At 46.0% G+C, this 18801-nt stretch overlaps 1 protein-coding gene across 11 annotated transcripts in view; it reads left to right on the top strand.

The window, feature by feature from the left end:
* ZNF423 (zinc finger protein 423) overlaps nt 1-18801 on the top strand; it is a 364117-nt gene that overhangs the window by 226110 nt on the left and 119206 nt on the right. For all 11 annotated transcript variants that reach the window (XR_013411580.1, XR_013411581.1, XR_013411582.1 and 8 more), the window contains one exon: nt 2242-2326. Coding sequence is in view for 6 of the 11 variants with exons in the window: in XM_077985612.1 (XP_077841738.1) it covers nt 2242-2326 (85 nt within the window). In the remaining 5 variants the exon portion in view is untranslated. The remainder of the gene's footprint in view (nt 1-2241; nt 2327-18801) is intronic.

Below are 18801 nucleotides of genomic sequence, written 5' to 3'. Positions count from 1 at the left end.
AGAAATTAATTCAAAAGATGGTGGGATTTAAAATCAACCGTATTGACAATTACACTAAGTATAAATGGAGTTAAAATTTCAATCCAAAGGTAGAGATTGTCAGATTGATGCAAATGAAAAAGCAAGACTTAATTGAATGCTATCTACAGGGCCTGGACTATAAATATAAAGACACAGATAGGTTAAAAGTAAAAGGAAAGAAAAATGTGCACCCTGCAAGAACTCATCATAGCATTTCAGAATGATAAAGAGGGAGGTGGGAGCTGAGACGGTTAAGCTCCCTGGTGGATCATCTGGCTGCATCGTTGAGGGTTGGGCCTGGGACCTCGGCCAAGAAATCTGAAGTTCTGCTCCCTTTTCCAGAAGTAAGAGACGCCCTCTCATCCCAGGAACCAAAGTGGTCTTCAAAGAACTGAATATTTTGATTCCCAATACCACCCCTCTTTCTTCAAAAAACCCCACAGCCACAGTCCTTCCCTCAGATGGGCAACACCACCTCTGTCCCTGGGGTGTTTCAGAACCATCCGGGATTAGTTGTGAGAGTGAGGTTCACTCTTTGGAATGACTCTCCGAGAAGCTTTGAAGCTTCTCATCTCAGTTTTTCTGCCCTCAGCTCCCACAGGCAGCTGGTAATAGCCCCTGTGTGTGGAAACCAGCTGTGGGAACCCTTGGGGCCCTGTGTGCTTAGGGCAGATGAGGAGTGCCCTAGCCACCCTTGAACACCAGAGTTGGCAGAAACAGTGTCCCCTGCTCAGCCACATGGTTATTAGGGTGAGTAAATGGATAAGAAGGCTGTTGGATAGGTAGAAAGATAGATAGATGGATGGATGGACGGGCGGATGGATGGATGGATGGAAGGATGGATGGATGGATGTGTGTGTAGATGGACAAATGGATAGACAGACAATAGGTAGGTGGATGGATGGATAGACTGATAGATGGATAAGTGGGTGGATGGATGGATGGGTGGATGTGTATGTGGATGAATGGGTAGATGAGTGGGTGTGTATGTAGATGGGTGAGTAGATAGAAGATGGACGGATGGATGGATGGGTGGATGGAGGATGGATGAATGGGTAGATGGGTATGTGTGTGTAGTTGTGTGGATAGAGATATGGATGGGTAGATGGAGTATGGGTGGATGGGTGTGTGAGTATATAGATAAATGGATGGGTAGATGGAGGATGGATGGTTGGGTATGTATGTAGATGGATGGAGGGATAGATGGAGGATGGGTGGATGGGTCTATTGGTGGATGTGTATGTAGATGGGAGGATAGGTATATGGATGGATGGGTAGATGGAGGATGGATGGGTGGATGGATATGAATGGGCGGTTGTATAGGTATGTATGCAAACGGATGAATGGGTAGATGGGTGGGTATGTATGTAGATGGGTGGATGGGTGGATGGGTGTGTATGTAGTTGGATGGGTGGGTAGATAGAAGATGGATGATGGATGGGTAGATGGAGGATGGATGAATGGGTAGATGGGAATGTGTGTGTAGATGTATGGATGGGGAGATGGATGAGTAGATGGAGTATGGGTGGATGGGTGAGTGAGTATATAGATAAATGAATGGGTAGATGGAGGATGGATGGATGGGTGGAGTAGATGGATGGATGGGTAGATGGAGGATGGATGGGTGGGTATGTATGTAGATGAATGGATGGGTAGATGGAGGATGGATGGATGGGTGGAATAGATGGATAGATGGGTTGATGGAGGATGGATGGATGGGTCTATTGGTGGGTGTGTATGTAGATGGATGGGTAGGTAGATGGAGGATGGATGGCAGGTGGATGGATGAATGGGTGGGGATGGGTGTGTATGTAAATAGATGAATGGGTAGATGGGTGGATGTGTATGTAGATGAGTGGATGGGTAGATGGAGGATGGATGGGTGGTTGGATGGATGGATGGATGGAAGGGGGCATGGGTAGATGGATTTGCCCTTCTAAGCAAGGAGGCTTCCCTCAACTCCCTTAAAGCTTCACCTTGGGATGGCAGTTTTCCCAGATCTAGCAGAGGAGCAGCTCCCTTGGAATGTAGCTTCATGTCCCTTCCCCAGTCTGGTAGAGCTGGATTTAGAGGGAGGTGGGAAGAGAATGGCCTGGGGAGATGTAGGAGGGGACTGGAACCATTCTGGAAAGTCTTGAGCCAGGCCCCCTAGGAACTTTTGCTTTCTCCTTTTTCCTACTTCCTTCCTCTCTAAATCTTTTATTTTTGGTTTCCAAACAGAAAAAAACATACCAGTGCATCAAGTGCCAGATGACCTTCGAGAACGAGAGAGAGATCCAAATCCATGTTGCCAACCACATGATTGGTAAGAGAGCATTTCCTCCCAGCCATGCTGGAGCTACTCTTTGCGGTTTGAAATTTGCGGTTCCAATCATCATTTTACTGGCTTCTAGGCCAAAGGACAGAGTCACTGTTGCTGTTTCTGAGACATTGCACATGGGAGTGAAAATGTCAGAATGGGAGCCCTTTCTCCATATGAGCCTTCTTGTCGCAGCTCCACTCACATTACAATCAAACTTTTGACAATCTCTTCCATTTTCCAGCATAAATTTCCCTCCATTTCTGAAACAAAGTGCTTTCCAGTTGTCAAGCACTCAGGAGCAATTACGCTTCAATTTTGTGTGTCATGACATTGAATAGATTTAACTGTTCACATTTCCCCACTCAACATGGTGAATTCCTCAGGCACATTGTCAAAACAGAACGCTTACAAAGTTATTTCGGTACTTTTCCCATTCCTGTTCAAGTGGTTTTGGACTTTGGAAAATTCAGCCTCTCTAGAAGGGCAGCTTGCAAAGTTCTGTAGAGTTCACACACTTGGAACGAGAGACCCGGGAAACTGTGAAGTCCCATTTACCTTGGATGGGTGGATGTGGTCTCCTTGGCAGCTAGGGGTGCCCTCATTGTAGGGGAGGGCACAGCTGGATGTTCTGATGGGCATGGAGGTTCTAAGGGAAGGGGCTGGCCTGGGATGGGCTGGGGCCTGGGAGAGCTTCCAGAAGTCTGGTACCCTGGGTCTTCGTTGGATATGTGATCACTTTCTCCAAGACTCGGTAGTTTGAGCAGTAAAGTTGCAGCCATGGGTTGAACTTCATCTTTTTGTTAATATTTTATTTTTTATTTTAGATGGAGCCTCACTGTCTCGCCCAGGCTGGAGTGCAGTGGCGCAATCTTTGCTCACTGCAACCTCTGCCGCCTGGGTTCAAGTGATTCTCCTGCCTCAGCATCCCAAGTAGCTAGGATTACAGGCACCTGCCACTGCGCCTGGCTAATTTTTGTAGATTTTAGTAGAGAGGGGGTTCACCATCTTGGCCAGGCTGGTCTTAAACTCCTGACCTCATGATCCACCCACCTTGGCCTCCCAAAGTGCTGGGATTACAGGCGTGAGCCACCACGCCTGGCCTGAACTTCATCTTTACTTCATCTCTGTTTTTCTTCTTCTAGCATATTTTCATTGTTGTCTTAACAACTGTGCCATCAGAGTACTGGTTTACAAAACCCTTTACTGCGTACATTTAGAAAACCTGTCATAAGTGAGCAGCTTAATGAATTTTCATGAACTAAACACACTTGTGTAACCCACACACAGATCAAGAAACAGACTATTTCTAGCATCTCAGAAGCTTCCCTCTTGGCCTCCTTCAGGCCCTCCCCTACCACCAACAGGTCATCATGATGCTGATGTCTAATAATATAGGTTGGTTTTGCCTGATTTGTACTTTATGGAAATGAAATCACAGTTTCTACTCATTTGCACCTGACACCTTTCACTTTTCACATTATTGCCTCTAGTTGGAGATCATGCCTCTCATTGGTTGTAATAATCTGTCACAGGAGCATGTCAGCCACCATTTATCTGTTTGATTCTTGATGGGCCCATTCTGAAATACTGCTGGCACATTCATGGATATGTCTTCTTTTGTTTTTGTTTTTGTTTTTGTTTTTTTTTTTTTTTGGTGACAGAATCTCACTCTGTTACCCAGGCTGGAGTGCAGTGGTGCGATCTCTGCTCACTGCAACCTCTGCCTCCCGGAGGTTCAAGCGATTCTCCTGCCTCAGCCTCCCAGGCAGCTGGGACTTCAGGCATATGGCATCGCCGCTGGCTAATTTTTTTGTATTTTTAGTAGAGACTTGGTTTTGCTATGTTGGCCAGGCTGGTCTCAAACTCCTGACCTCAAGTGATCTGCCCATCTCGGCCTCCCAAATTTCTGGGATTACAGGCATGAATCACTGCACCCGGCCCCATGTACGTGTCTACTGATGAACATATGTATGTGATTTTATTGTGATTATAGGAATATATAGATACTATATTTTGTGTTTATATATAATATATAATATAGTGTTATATACTATATTCTTTATACATGTAAATATGTATATAAAGTGGGAATACAGGATTTGGATGGACTTGCTTAGTCACAGGTTAAATGATGTTCACCTTTAGTATATACTGACAAATACATTTCTGAAGTGGTTGTATGAACTTACGCCCCCACCAGTGGTATATGACAGTTTCAGTTTGCTCCAAATTTGTACAGTCGTCAAGGTTTTGTTTAAGGTTTGCATTGCAAAGGCCCTTCTTTAGTGAAGGTGCTCTCAGGGCAGGTATGGGTCCCCTAGTCCCTACCTAGCCACAGCATTGGCCATGCTCATGCCCATTATCCCAGTCCCCCTGACCCCCAACCTATCTGACAGCCTCTGCCCCCAGTGCCTTGGAGCCAGTCTCCTGCAGCCACTGATTCCCACTCGTGTGTGTGGTGGGGCTCACCTGGCGGAGAGTGGGGAGGAGGGGCCCGGGAAGAGCAGGTGGGGGCCCTGGGAGCTTGGCCTGACAGGGAGGTTGGTGGCTTCTTAACTTCTCCGTCTGAAAGGCCCCTGCTGAAGGATAAGAAGGAGCACTCCCCTGTCAGTCACTGGCTGCTGAGAGTCCTTTCACAGAGTGTCAGAGAGGTGAAGATGAAGATATCTCAAAATGTTTGCTTTTGTAGCAGGTGTTAATGCGTGTTCTTGTTTGTAAGCATGAAGGGCGCAAGCCTGGCTAATTGGACCGCAGTGATTTCCAAGGTGTTTCTGCCCCCTCCCTCCTCTCTTCCACCTTGCCTTTTGTGCAAAGCCTGGAAGCTATGTGTCCTCAGGTGCAAGGTGAGGGGTTTGCTCTTAACTAGAGTTTCGGGAAACACAAAAGGAGGGTTTGAGGGGCATTTGGGTCTGTGTGTGAGCTGCGGGCTGGGCTTCCGAGGGAAGGCGCCTTGGCTGGGGGCTGGACAGGTCTCCTTGCCCATTCCTGCCCTGACCTGGAGCCTGGGAATGTGGGAGTTGGGGGCGTGGAGAGTAGGCAGCAGGGAGTGCTTGATTGGTCCCCGAGCGGAGATTCCAGTTCACTGCGACATGGAACCCCAGGTGAGCCAGACCTCTGGCGGCTGGGCAGTCCCTCTCACTCTAACCTGTGCTCCCTACCTGCCTGCCCTCCCCAAGTCTCATCAACCCAATCTACCAGAGGACCTTGACTGAGGACCTGTGGCATGCTGAGAGTTGCAGCGGTCTCTGTGGGTGGTGGGGGTACAGGGGACACGGTCTCTGCCTCAGAGATCATCCCATAAAAGACACTGCACATACCATGCAGCAAAGAGGTCACATTGGCTAAGGATGCTAACAGCTGCTACTGACTCAGCCTTTCTACGTGCCAGGCACTTTACATGGGCACTAGTTCCCCATCTGACAGATGAGGAACCCGGGGCTTAGAGAGGTTACGTGACTTACCCAAGTCCTTCCAGCCTGAGTCATGGAGGCAGGGTCTGAACCACAGCTAGGGTCCCTCCATTGTGTTTGGAGCCCCTGCCAGGGCCTGTGGTGGGAGAGACCTCAGGGTTCCCTCTCCAGGGGAAGGCTGATGGGCATGCAGGTAAGTGCAGTGCAGTGGTGTAGGTGCTCCCAAAACAGGGCCCCCTGGGTGTTGAAGGATGAAGAGGGGGGACGTTGCCTTCAGAGGGAGGACTGAACATCAGGAGGAGGCTCTGGAGCAGTGCGTGCTGCCAGGCTGCGAGGGTGGTGAGCCACTGCCTATAGGAGGATGGGGGGTGAGCAGAGCAGGTGAGTCTGGGGGGCCGTAGGTGCCTGGCCTGGCCAGGATGGAGACATTGTGGGGAGTGACAGTGGGGAGGGGGTTGGGGTGAGCCACGGAGCACCCCTGATACCAAGTGGAGGGGTTAGGGTTTGGCCTTCACCCCATAGGCCAGGGTCCAACTTTGGGGGCCCCTTGGCTATGATTTATTAGGCTTCTCTTGAAAAACCACAAGAGGTGGCAGCCAGGGCTTCACATTCCCGCAATCATCATTCCCACCTGGCGTGACTTAGCAGCAGCAGCAGTTTCCTGTAGGCAAGGCGTGCATTCCCAGGCATCATGGTCTTGTGCATTTAAGTCTCCAGCCTGGTCCCTGTGGGTACCTGAGTTTAAACCTTGGACTGAAGCGCTAGGGAGCCATTGAAGGTTTTGGAGCAGGGTGTAGCCTGGCCTGAGCTTTAGGAGATGAATCTGGCTGCAGTGTTGAGAAGGAACCAGTTGGGAAGAGAATGAAGACCCACCTGGTGTGGTCCTGGGGTAAGGGAACAAGGCAGGGGGAGAAGAGAAGGAGTTGATGGAACTTAGATGTGGCTTGTGCTGTGAGTCTGGCCGGCCCTGGTGGCATGGAAAGGCTGCTGGGGGAATGGTGAGAGGCAGGCACAGCAGGCCTGCTTTGGGGCTGGCTCTGCAATCCCAGTAAATCTGTTGGGGCCCAGTGTCCCTGTGGATGGCTTCTCCTGCTAAATGGTCCGAGCCCAGAGTGGCCGCCCTGCCGCTGACAGGGGTAAAAGTCCCCCTTAGTGGCACCAGGGGGACTTGGTGGGTAGAAGTGGTCCTGTTCAGCTCTGCAGCCTTCTCATAAACTCAGGGCACTTGGGGGTCTGAGGCAGGCCTCTCCTGGGACCCAGACTGCTGGAGAGCTCCCCTGGGGGGCGGTAAACCGGCCTTTTTATAGCGGGGGCCTCTGCATGGCTCTGCAGCCCAGAGACCCTGGGAGTTACGATGACTCAGGGACATGTCTCCTTGGAAACATTTTCCCAGCACCCCTCTCCCGGCTGCTGCTGGTGGGGAGTGATTGGGATCTGATAGAAAGGCGAGGGTCTTTGGAAACCTTTCAACAGCAGGGTCTCCTTTGAAATCCCCCCTCCCCACGAAGAATGAGGCCCCTTCCCTGGGACTCCCCCAGCTTTTGAAATGGCTTTGACACTCCCTCCCCCAGAAAGCACATGAAAAACATGGAGCAGCCCAGAGCTCTGTGCTGTGGCCTCCTGCCGGGGTGACCCGGCTCTGCCCAGCCACCCTTTCCCCACCTCCCCTTCACCCGCTCCCAGGACTCTGGGAGGATGGCCCCCACCTCTACCGCCCCAGGAAATGGCTCTGCAGGAGGCCCCTGCCTTGGGCTCCCGGGGGGTGCTGCTGAAGGAGAGTGAAGGAGGCTTGTGGGGGGCCTGGCCCAGAGGCAGCTGGCCCCCCCACGGCTGGGAAGGGAGGAGCAGTGCGTCCGCCCACATGTGTTGAACATATATGTACAATGTGTGTACACTGCCCTCCTGGGGCACGTGGCACCTCACCCTGGGGGGCAGAGCCTGAGTCTGGAGACCCCCAGGAAGCCGATTTGCTGGAGAGGCCTTACTTTTAGTTCGTTTTGGGTGGGGATGGCTGGATAAGGGGTCTGAGAACTTGTCCTTGAGATAACAAACTTGTCATGACCCAGGTTGGCCCCAAGGGAGTGACTCAGCCTCTGGGTCCCTGGACGTCCTCACGCAGGGCCTCACAGGCCCCTTGGGGGAGCCCCGGGGAGGGTCAGGGCTGGGAAGGGATGGTCCTCAGGGAGTCTTGTCAGGAACGCTTGCCCTTGCTGTCCTTGGAAAGTGGCTGTGGACTCTCTGGCGGGCAGCCAGGCCAGAGCTAGGCCTGTCCCGGTGGGGCATTAGTCATTCCGGAGGCCTGCTTTTCATGCTCACGCCGGCCCTTTCCCTGGGTGCCTTCAAGGGCTGGGCTCTGCTGTCAGGGGCAAATAAATGGGGAAGGAAGTGGGTGTTTGGAAAATCAACCCCTCCTGCCTCCTGCCCAGGCCCTTAAAGTATCCCCAGTGCCAGCTTCTGTCCTTGTGTGCCCTCTAGTCCACAGCCCTCCCCTGTCACTGTGACAGGACTGGCCCTGGCCCACCTCGAGGGAGGCGTGTGTTTTGTGTGTGTTATGTGTATGTGTGTTATGTGTATGTGTGTGTGTGTGTGTATGTGTGTGTGTATGTGTGTTGTATGTGTATGTGTTGTGTATGTGTGTTTGTGTGTTGTGTGTGTTTGTGTGTGTGTATGTGTATATGTGTTGTGTGTGTATGTGTATGTGTTTGTGTGTTGTGTATGTGTTTGTGTGTGTGTGTATGTGTGTTGTGTGTGTGTATGTGTTTGTGTGTATGTGTGTTGTGTGTGTATGTGTTTGTGTGTTGTGTATGTGTTTGTGTGTGTGTATGTGTGTTGTGTGTGTATGTGTATGTGTATGTGTTGTGTATGTGTGTGTGTGTTTGTGTGTGTGTGTGTGTGTGTGTGTGTGTGTGTATAAAAAAGAGAGAGAGAGGGAGAGAGGGAGACAGAGAGAAGGTTTTTCTACCTTACAAGTCTTTATGAAGCACATCCCTGGAGATACTTTCAAACTGCCTCGCAGAGCCAGGGCTCACCCGTTCAAGCTGCCATTTGGACCCTGGCCCCGTGCTGAAGGCGCAGCCTGCAGCATTTTGGAGGGGAAGGAATCTCTGGTCCAAGGGGAACAGTCTGGAGTGGAAGTCGGTGTCTTGCCCCAGCTCCAGGGAGATACAAAAAACTCTCAAATAGAACCACAGAGGAAAACCTCATGACCAGGAAAAGAAAAAGGGGTTCCTGTCTCCTTTCTGCCAGGATCACGTGTTGCTGAACCAGGCTGTGTCAGGCTCTTCAATGGTGCTTTTGATTCAGGTAACACCAGACCCAAAACATCTGTCTAACCTTAATATGTGATAAAAATGTCTCCCTCTCCCTCCGGAGATCATGTTTCAGGTTCTGGAACTGTTCTGTCAGAATAACAAGCCTGTACAGCAAGCCTATAATCCAATTCTTTTTTATTCTTTTTTTTTTCCTTGCCAAACCCCCAAACTAGGGCATAGTCACTTCCCCTTCAACAGTCTTCCCGGGTGAGAGAACCAGCCCAAAGGACTTGGTTTCCCTGACTTTGAATCCCATTGGTTCATTTGAGGAAGCTGTTTAGGTCTATGGAGAATCCATCAGTTCTGAATTTTAAAATAGTGGAAGTTTTCTCGTTTTCATGAGTTCCTTTTGTATGCATATGTTTTTTTGTTTGTTTGTTTGTTTGTTTGGGGGGAAGGCTTCTGTCATTGAGGTTGCTTCTAATAGCAACCTCATACCTTCATGTTCAGTAAACACCATTAAAATCCTCGGTGGGCTCTGCGAGGGGCCGCTAACCCAACTCAGGAGATGGTAACCTGCAAGTTCAATGTAACATCACAAGTCTAAGATAAGGGTGCTCAGAGGATGGGCATGTTTCCCAATCTGGGTATTCCAGGAAAACTTCCTGGAATAGGTTACACCTAATCAGGGTCTCAGAGTATAAGAAGTAAGGTGGGAGAGGAATTCCAGGCAAAGAAACTAGTACAAGCCAATTATAGAGAAAAGAGGTCCATGTAGTATGTAGGGACACTGTAGACAATTCAGTACTGCAACAGAAAAAACTGTGAGGCAGGAGGTGGGTGGATCACAGCACAGGGGATGAGGTAGAGTAGGTGAGAGAAGGTGAGGATATTGGATAGGAGGATATGGGCTGGAGAAACATTTAAGAGACAAAACCAGCAGGATTTGACTATTGAGTGGACATGGGAGGGGGAGAAGTTAGGAAGACTCAAAGGTCTCAGGTGACCAGGTTTTGGGTGACAGGTGGCAGACGATACCTTGCCAGAGGAAGAGCTCTTAGGGGGTAAAGAAGACAGTGATGCTAGCAGTGGTTCATGTAGCAGTCCATTCTCACGCTGCTGTAAAGATCTACCCAAGACTGGGTGATTTATAAAAGAAAAAGGTTTAATTGACTCAGCTCTGTAGGGGAAGCCTCAGGAAACTTACAATCATGGTGGAAGGGGAAGCAGGCACGTCTTACATGGCAACAGGAGAGAGAGGAGAAAGCAAAGGGGGCAGAGCACCTTATGAAACCATCAGATCTTGTGAGAACTCACTCATGAGAACTGCATGGGGGAAACCACCTCCATGATCCAATCACCTTCCTCCCTCGACACATGGGGATTACAGGTCTCCCCCTCCACACACGGGGATTTACAATTCGAGATGAAATGTGGGTGGAGACACAGAGCTAAACCGTATCAATCAGTACCATCTAATGAAGCTCACTCAGCACCAGGCCCTTCTTTCCATATCTGCAGGTGTTATCACACTTCATCCTCACAACACCCTGTGAGACTTGCTGTCATTACCTCCTTTTATCCATGGCGAGTTGAGATGTCATATCCAATGTCACTAAGTTTCAGGGTAGGGACCAGAACTCAGCCAGTGTGACTCGGAGCCTGCGCCCTTAACCCCTGCACCTGAAAGCTCATCACGTTTGGTGGGCTTGAGTTTGTGATAATGTGGTCTCGCACAGGATACCCATGGAGATCTGAGTGTTGGTGTCTGGCCAGCAGGGCCCTGTCTGAGGAAGGGGATCCAGGGGCATCAGCATAGATGGTGAGAACATCTGGGAGGAGCCTGGAGAGTGAGGAGTGTGGGGTTGTTGGTGCTGAAGGAGCAATGTTTCCAGGAATATCAGTTGGGTGCAGCATGAAAGGTGCCCTGGGAGGGAGGTTGAAGAGGGTCTATGTGGCTCAGCAACAAGTGGCCATTGTGTCCTGGGTGTGAGCAGGGTCAGTGGCATCAGATCGAAGGGGTCAGGAGGAGATGGGGGACCAGCAGTGTCGATGGACTTTCCGGGTTCCAGGCTGGGAGGGGAGGGAGAGAAGCGGGAGCTGGAAGGCTCCAAAGGTAACAGGAAGTGTTTGCATTTTTAAGAGAGAGAGACCAAAGTGTGTTTCTAGGTTTGGGAGAGAGAGCCAGCAGGGAGGGGAAGAGGAAGGATAGAAGTGAGGGAGATGCTGATGGAGCTGGTCCTGGAGGGGCCGGCACTGGAGCCCTGGCACCATGTTGCTTGAGCCGGCTTATAAGCATGTCCTTCTCTTCTTGCTGTCACGTCACATGGACTTGGTGGCCTGGATTGTTGAACTGACTTTGTTAAGCGTCCTTTAATGTCATTTGACTGCTTGGCAGCAGCTGATACATAGACAATTTCCCTCATACCTGCTTCTGGCTGAGCCTTACTAGAATAACAGTGGACAACAAGGGTCCTGTGGCCAGCGGCCCTAGAGCTTGGTTTCCTCTGTCCTCAGCACCCAGTGGGCTTCAAAGCCTCAGACCTGGCCTTGGATCCTTGGGGCCCAGTGGGGAGAAAGTGGAAGGCCTCCTCTTCTGACTGCAGACCCTGCCTCTGAAGGAGCTGGGATGCCCCTCAATGGCTGTTCAGTCCTGGAAGTGTCCTGCCTGGTGTGATTCCCATCTCACCTATCTGGGGAAACAGGTGGGGAGAAGGGAAGTGATCCCCTGAAGATAAATGGCAAGCTGTGAGCCTGGGTTGCAGTGAGAATTTGACATCACTGATAGGAGCGTTTTCTAAACAGAGAGTCCGATAGGAAGTTACTGGTTCGAATTTATCCTGTAGATTTTTAAGCTTCAACAGTTTGCTCAACCTGCTGCAGGTGTGAATATTAATGGGCAATAGAGTGTGCATGTGTGTGTGCACACACACTGAATGTGGAACTCGACAGTGAAACACAGTTGTTAAGAGCACAGGCTCTGCAGTGAGAGGACTCTGGCTCCAGCTGTGTCTATTCATGCCTAAGTTATGCCATCTTCATATACTGTAGCTCCTCATCTGTAAAATATCTTCATCTTAATAGTACATAACAGTTTAGGCAGGACCCTTTTGGTGGCAAGTCAGAAATCCAACTCACACTGACTAAAGCATAAACAAATTTACTATTGGTTCATGTAACAGAAAAGTCTAGGGATATATTAGATAGCAGGCGTCAGGCATGGCTGGTTCCAGGGGCTCCAACAAAGTCATTATCAGTTTATTTCTCTCTTATCTCTCAGCTCTGCTTCCCTCTTTGTTGCCTTTGTCCTCAAGTGGGCTCCCCTGGTGCAAGATGGCAACCAGTAGCAGAGAGGGCCATGTGCATTCTCATCTGCAGTGAAGGTCTAGGAGCGAAGCTCACTGGCCTCAGGAGCGTCCTGAAGCTGCCCATGAGCCAATCATTATGGCCAGGGAGGTGGAGCTGATTGTCTGGTCAGGCTGATGACCCCTGCCCTTCCTGGGGGTCCGCCCCCCAGCAGTGGAAGTAGGAAGGGTATTATTGAAAAGAAGGAGGGCTTTTATTTCCACAAGAAGGGGCAGCACAAACAATGCAACTCACCACACTTACTCGTTGGCACTGTTTGGAGGATTAAATGAGTTAAAATACATGCAAAGGTCCCAGCACACTGCCTGGCACATGTAAGTTCTGAATAAATGGTATCTATCAATATTGTATTAGTGTTATTAGACAATGATGATGATGATAGAGTCCCTGTTTAGAGAGGAAAAAACTGGCCATGCTAAGCCTATGTCCCAGATGTCAGCACTCAGCAGCTCAGAGGATGCTCCTAAAGCCTTCCTGGACGAAGAGTGGTCCCCTCTCTCTGCCATGTCAAGACTCCAAGGGGCTGGGCCTGGAGGACAGACCCAGAAGGAGTAGCTCCAATCAAACCGATTCTTCATTTATTCCTTCATTCATTCAGTTTTCTTTTTTTAATTTTTATGGGTACGTAGTAGGTGTATATATTTATGGAGTACATGAGATCTTTCGATACAGGCATGCAATATATAATAATCACATCAGAGAAAATGGGGTATCTATCACCTGAAGCATTTATTTTTTCTTTGTGCTACAAATAATTCAATTATACTCTTTTAGTTATTTTTAAATGTGCAATAAATGATTGTTGACTGTAGTCGCCCTGTTGTGCTATCAAATACTAGATCTTATTGATTCTGTCGAACTATACTTTTGTACCTGGTAACCATCCCCACTTCCCCTCCCTCCCCACTACCCTTCCTAGCATCTGCTGACCATCACTGCACTCTATCTGCATGAGTTCAATTGTTTTAAATTTTAGCTCCCACAAATAAGTGAGAACATGGGACATTTGTCTCTCTGTGCCTGGCTTATTCCACTTAACATAATGTCCTCCAGTTCCAAGTTATTTTTCTTTCTTGAATACCTACTGTGTGCCAGGCACTAAGCATGAATATTGCAGCAAGCAGAGCAATCTTTGCCATTCTGTCCCGGAGCATAGAGTCTGGTGGGAGCAGACGAGTGTTCACTAAGAGAACACGAAGGAGCTCCTGGCTGTGTCCAGTAGTGATGGGTACCACACAGAACAGGGCGGGTCCTGGGTGTGTGTGGGAGCGAGGTGAAAATGGAAGGTGTGCAGCGGTCTCCCTGGAGCTGACTTGCAGGCTGATAGCAAAGTCTTATGAGAGCATTTTTTGTTTCGATCAAGCACGTGGATGCCCACCGACCTGAACACTTGAACCCACTGCTCAGCACATCCTTTCCCTGTAGGGAGGGGAGACCGTTTGGGTGGAGCCAGATCATGGCGACAGAGGCCCACGGATCGGCCTGGGGTTAACTGGGTGATGCTCCCGGTGCCTTGAGGAGCCCCTTGGTCAGGCTGCCAGGCTGCTCTTTAGACCTCTGGATTCTGCCTGCTTGCCCCACACAGGGTTGTTTCACCAGCAGATCGGGGACTTCAGGCCTCCCAGTTTGTGACTGCCCCCTGCCCCCACCGTGGGACTGCCTAGCTTGTGTGCCTTTCTGGTCCTCTGGCATCCCTTTGCTCATTCTCTTTCACTTCTCCCTGTTTCCACCCTGCCTTTTTCAACCCACTGTCCCTGGGGGGCTCCAGAACCCTCCTGTCTCAGCCTTCTCCTCTAGGTGTCCAGATTTAGCCACTAAAAATACAGACTAAGTAAGTTTGAGTTTCAAATAAACGGCCAATACATTTTTAGTCGAAGTATGTCTCCATTCATTTGCATGGGACATACTCTACTGAAGCATTATTTCTTATCTGAAATTTGCATTTGCCTGCTGTCCTGTATTTTACCTGGCAACCCTGCACCCTCCCCACCATCCCCATGCCTCAAGCCAGTTAGCTTGGGAAGAATGCTGGTGCTCATTACCACCCCCCCGCCTTTTTTTTTTTTTTTGGGTGATGGAGTTTCTTTCTTGTTGCCCGGGCTGGAGTGCAATGGCACGATCTCAGCTCATTGCAACCTCTGCCTCTCAGGTTCAAGTGATTCTCCAGCCTCCCGAGTAACTGAGATTACAGGCATGCGTCACCACACGTAGACAATTTTTGTAGTATTAGTAGAGATGGGGTTTCACCATGTTGGCCAGGCTGGTCTTGAACTCCTGACCTCAGGTGATCCACCCGCTTCGGCCTCCCAAATCTAGATCTCTGCCAAATACAATATAGTCTTGATTACTATAGCTATAGAATAAGTCTTGGAATTGAATAAGCTGATTCCTTGTTTATTGATTGTCTTTTTCAAAATTGTTGCTATCTAGCTCTTTTTGCCTTTCTATATATATCTTAGAATAATCTTGTCTATATCTACAAAAATTCTTGCTGTAATTTTGACTGGAATCATGTTAAATGTGTATATTGATTTGGGGAGAAATGACATCTTGACTGTCTTGCGTCTTCTAATCCATTAACATGGTATGTCTCTCCATTTATTTAGATCTGTGATTTCTTTCATCTTTTTATTTTTAGTTTTCAACATCCTAATTTGGTACAGATTTTGGTAGATTTATCTAATTATTTTAATTTTTTGAGCAATTATAAATGGTATTGCATTTTTAATTTCAGTGTTCATGTGTTTATTGCTAGTACGTAGAAATACAGCTGGTTTTTGAAGTTCATTTTTAAAAATATTGCTTGACTTTGCACAACTTAGTTGTAGGAATTTTTCTGCAGATTCTATGGGATTTTCAGCGTAGACAATCATGCCATTAATAAATAGGGACAGTTTTATTTATTTCTTAACTATCTGTATGCCTTTTATTTCCTTTTCTTGCCTTCTTGCCCTGGCTAGACCTACTGGCACTATGCTAAGAGTAGAGAGAGTGGGTATGTTTGCCTTATTTCTGATCTTAAGGGGGACAACATTCAGTCTTCTACTATTAAGTAAAATAACAGCTATAGGTTTTCTTTGTAGATAATCTTTATCAAGTTGAGGAATTCCCCTTCTATCTAAGGGTTTATTTATTTATTTATTTATTATACCATGAATGGGTGTTGGATTTTGTCAAATGTCTGGAGTTTTTGTCTTTTTTTTTTTTTTTGTACCTAATGTGAGACCATGCAATTTTTTAAGTCCATTAATATGGTGGATTCTATTGACCGGTTTTCAAATATTGAGTAAGCCTTGCATCGTTGATATGTATATCTCATTTGGTCTTGGTGTATACTTCTTTTTATATATTGCTAAATGCTATTTGCTTATACTTTGTCAGGGATTTTTGTATCTGTATTTATGAGGGATATTGGTCTGAAGTTTTATTCTTGTCCTGTCTTTGACTGGGGTTTTGGTATAGGGCAATATTAACTTACTGAAATAAACTGGGAAGTGCCCTTTCCTCTTCTGTTTTCCGAAAGATATTATATAATGAAGGCCTCAGAACAAAAAATTAGCAAGTGAGAAAAGAACATTAAACAATGATAAAGGGGTCAATCTACCAAGAAAATCTTAAATATGTATGCACCAAACAACAGAACTGCAAAATATGCTAAGCAAAAGCTAATAGAGCTGACAGGAGAAAGAGCCATATCCACAATTATAGTAGGAAACTTCAGAACCTTTCTCTCAATGACTGATAGGACAACTAGGCAGAAAATCAGAAAAGATACAGAAGAACTCAAAATCACTGACCAACAGGATCTAATAGACATTTATAGAACACTCCACCCAACAATAACAGAATGCACATTTTTTTTCAAGTGTTCAGAGAACAAATACCAAGACAGATCATATCATGGGTCATAAAACAAATGTCAACATATTTAAAATAACTGAAATCATACATAGTGTTTTTTCCTATCACAATGGAACCAAACTAGAAACTAGTAATAGAAAGGTAGGAAAACCTCCAAACGATAGAAACTGTATAACGTACCTCTAAATAATCATGGGTCAAAGAGGAAGCTCACGGGAATTTTTTAATACACTGAACTGAACAAAAAATAAAATACAACATGTCAAAATTTGTGAGACACAGCTAAGTAAAGGCTAAGAGTGAAATGTGTAGCAATAAATGCTTAGTAAAGAGAAAAAGTCTCAAATCATTAATTAAGCTTCCACCTCAAAGATCTAGGAAAAGATCAAGATAAACATAGAACAAGCAGAACGCAGAAAATAATAAGATTAAGATCAGAAACTTGAAACAGAAAACAGTAAAACAAAATTGAAAATCAATTAAACAAACAGGTGGTGTTTTAAAAGATTGATAAAATTGACAATTCTTTTAAGAAAACAAAAAAGAGAGAAGACACAAATTACCAATATCAAGAATGAAACTGAGGATATCACTACAGACACTACAGACATCAAAAGGATAATAAGGGAATAATACTATGAAAAATTCTACATACATAGATTTGATAAATTAGATGAAATGATCTAATTTCTCAAAAAACACAAACTACCAGAATACATGTAATGAGAAATAGATATTTTGAATAGTCCTATTGAGGAAATGGAATTCATAATTTAAAACTCCCTGTAAAGAAATCTCTAGACCCAGGTGTTTTACTGGATAAATCTAACAAATGTTTGAAGAAGAATCAACACCAGTTCCACATATAGTCTTTTTGTTTATTTCAATCAATGTTTGCAAGATATATCCTTTTGCATTCTTTTACTTTCAACCTGGCAGTATTGTTATATTTTAAGTGAGTTTTTTGTAGACAGCACTTAAGTGAGTCATTTTCCTCCCAGTCTGCCAATCTCTGTCTTTTAATTAGTATATTCAGGTTATTTATATTTATGTTGTTAATGATATGTGAGAGCTTCAGTCTGCCATTTTATATTTTATTTTCTGTTTTTCATTTCTGGTTTTCTTTTTTCCTTCCTGTGACTTACTTGAACGTTTTTAAGAATTTATTTTGGTTTATCTGTAGTGTTTTCATTTCTTGATACAGCTTTTTATCATGATTACTGTAGGTATTATATTAAATACACATAACTTATCAAAGACTACTGGTGTCATAATCTTACCAGTTCAAGTGAAATGTAGAAAAGTTATCTCCTGTAGGTCCCTTTACTCTTCCCTGCTTATAATTGTCTTAACTATTTCTTCTGCATATATTTAGTACTACATCAGACAGTATTAACATTTTACATTAGACATCAAACATACTTTAGAAAACTCAAGAACAGAAGGAAATTAGTGGTATCTACAGTGTAATTTCCCTACCATGTTCTTTCTTACTACCTAAGGTTCCAATCATTTCCTCTCTGTTTAGAAAACTTCCTTTAACCATCCTTTTTCGGGTGATTCTGCTGGTGATGCATTCTCTTAGTTTCCTTTTATCTGAGAATATCTCAATTTTCCCTTGATTCTTGAAGGGCATTTTCACTGGATGTAGAAGAACTCTGGGTTGACAGTCCTTTTTTATTCAGCAGTTGAAAAATGCTCTGCCACTTCCTTCTTGCCTCCATGGTTTCTAATGAGAAATCTGCTGTCATTAGAATTATTTTTCCACTATATATAAGGTGTCATTTTTTTCTCTAGCTGCTTTCAATATTTTTTCCTGTCCTGGAGTTTTCAGGAGTTTGAATATGATGTGTCTTGGTGTGGATTTCCTTGTGTTTATTCCTTTTAAGTTTCACTCAGCTTCTTGAATACATCTGCATCTCTTGCCAAATTTGGGAATTTTTCAGCTATCACTCTTTTGAGTACATTTTCAATCCTCCCCTCTTTTTTTTTTTTTTTTTAAATCTCCTTCTGGGACTTGAATCACAAAAATGTTGTAGTCCCGCAGGCCCCTGAAACTCTGGGTGATTTTTCTTATTCTATCTTCTATTTCACTGATTCTTCTTTTCTCTCCTCTCTTCTGCTGTTAGGCCTATTCATTGAGTTTTAAGATTTTCTCCTTTATCCATTTCTAAAGTTTCCATTTAGTGCCTCCTTATATCTCCTATTTCTTTGTCAAAACTATCTAGGTCTTTGCTAGACTTGCTTTTTTTCCATTTGTTTCAAGGATGATCATAATTGTTTATTGACGTAATTTTGTGGTGGCTCCTTCAAACTCCCCATTAGATAATTCCAACATCTCTGTCATTTTGATTTTGGCATATATTGATTGACTTTTTTTGCCATTGAATTTGAGATCTTCTTGTTTCTTGGTAGGATAGACGATTTTTAAATTGAAATCTTTATGTATTACATAATGACACTGTGGATCTTATTTAAACCCTCCTTTGACCCCACTCCAGTGCAAAAGGGGTGCAGATGCCATCTTGCTACTGCCAGGTGTGGGCAGAATTCCAGGCTCATTTCCTCCCTAGGTCTCTACTCATACCTC

The sequence above is a fragment of the Macaca mulatta genome, chromosome 20, assembly GCF_049350105.2.
Source record: "Macaca mulatta isolate MMU2019108-1 chromosome 20, T2T-MMU8v2.0, whole genome shotgun sequence".
In the NCBI taxonomy this organism is placed as follows: Eukaryota; Metazoa; Chordata; class Mammalia; order Primates; family Cercopithecidae; genus Macaca; species Macaca mulatta.
This window is presented reverse-complemented; position numbering and strand designations above follow the sequence as displayed.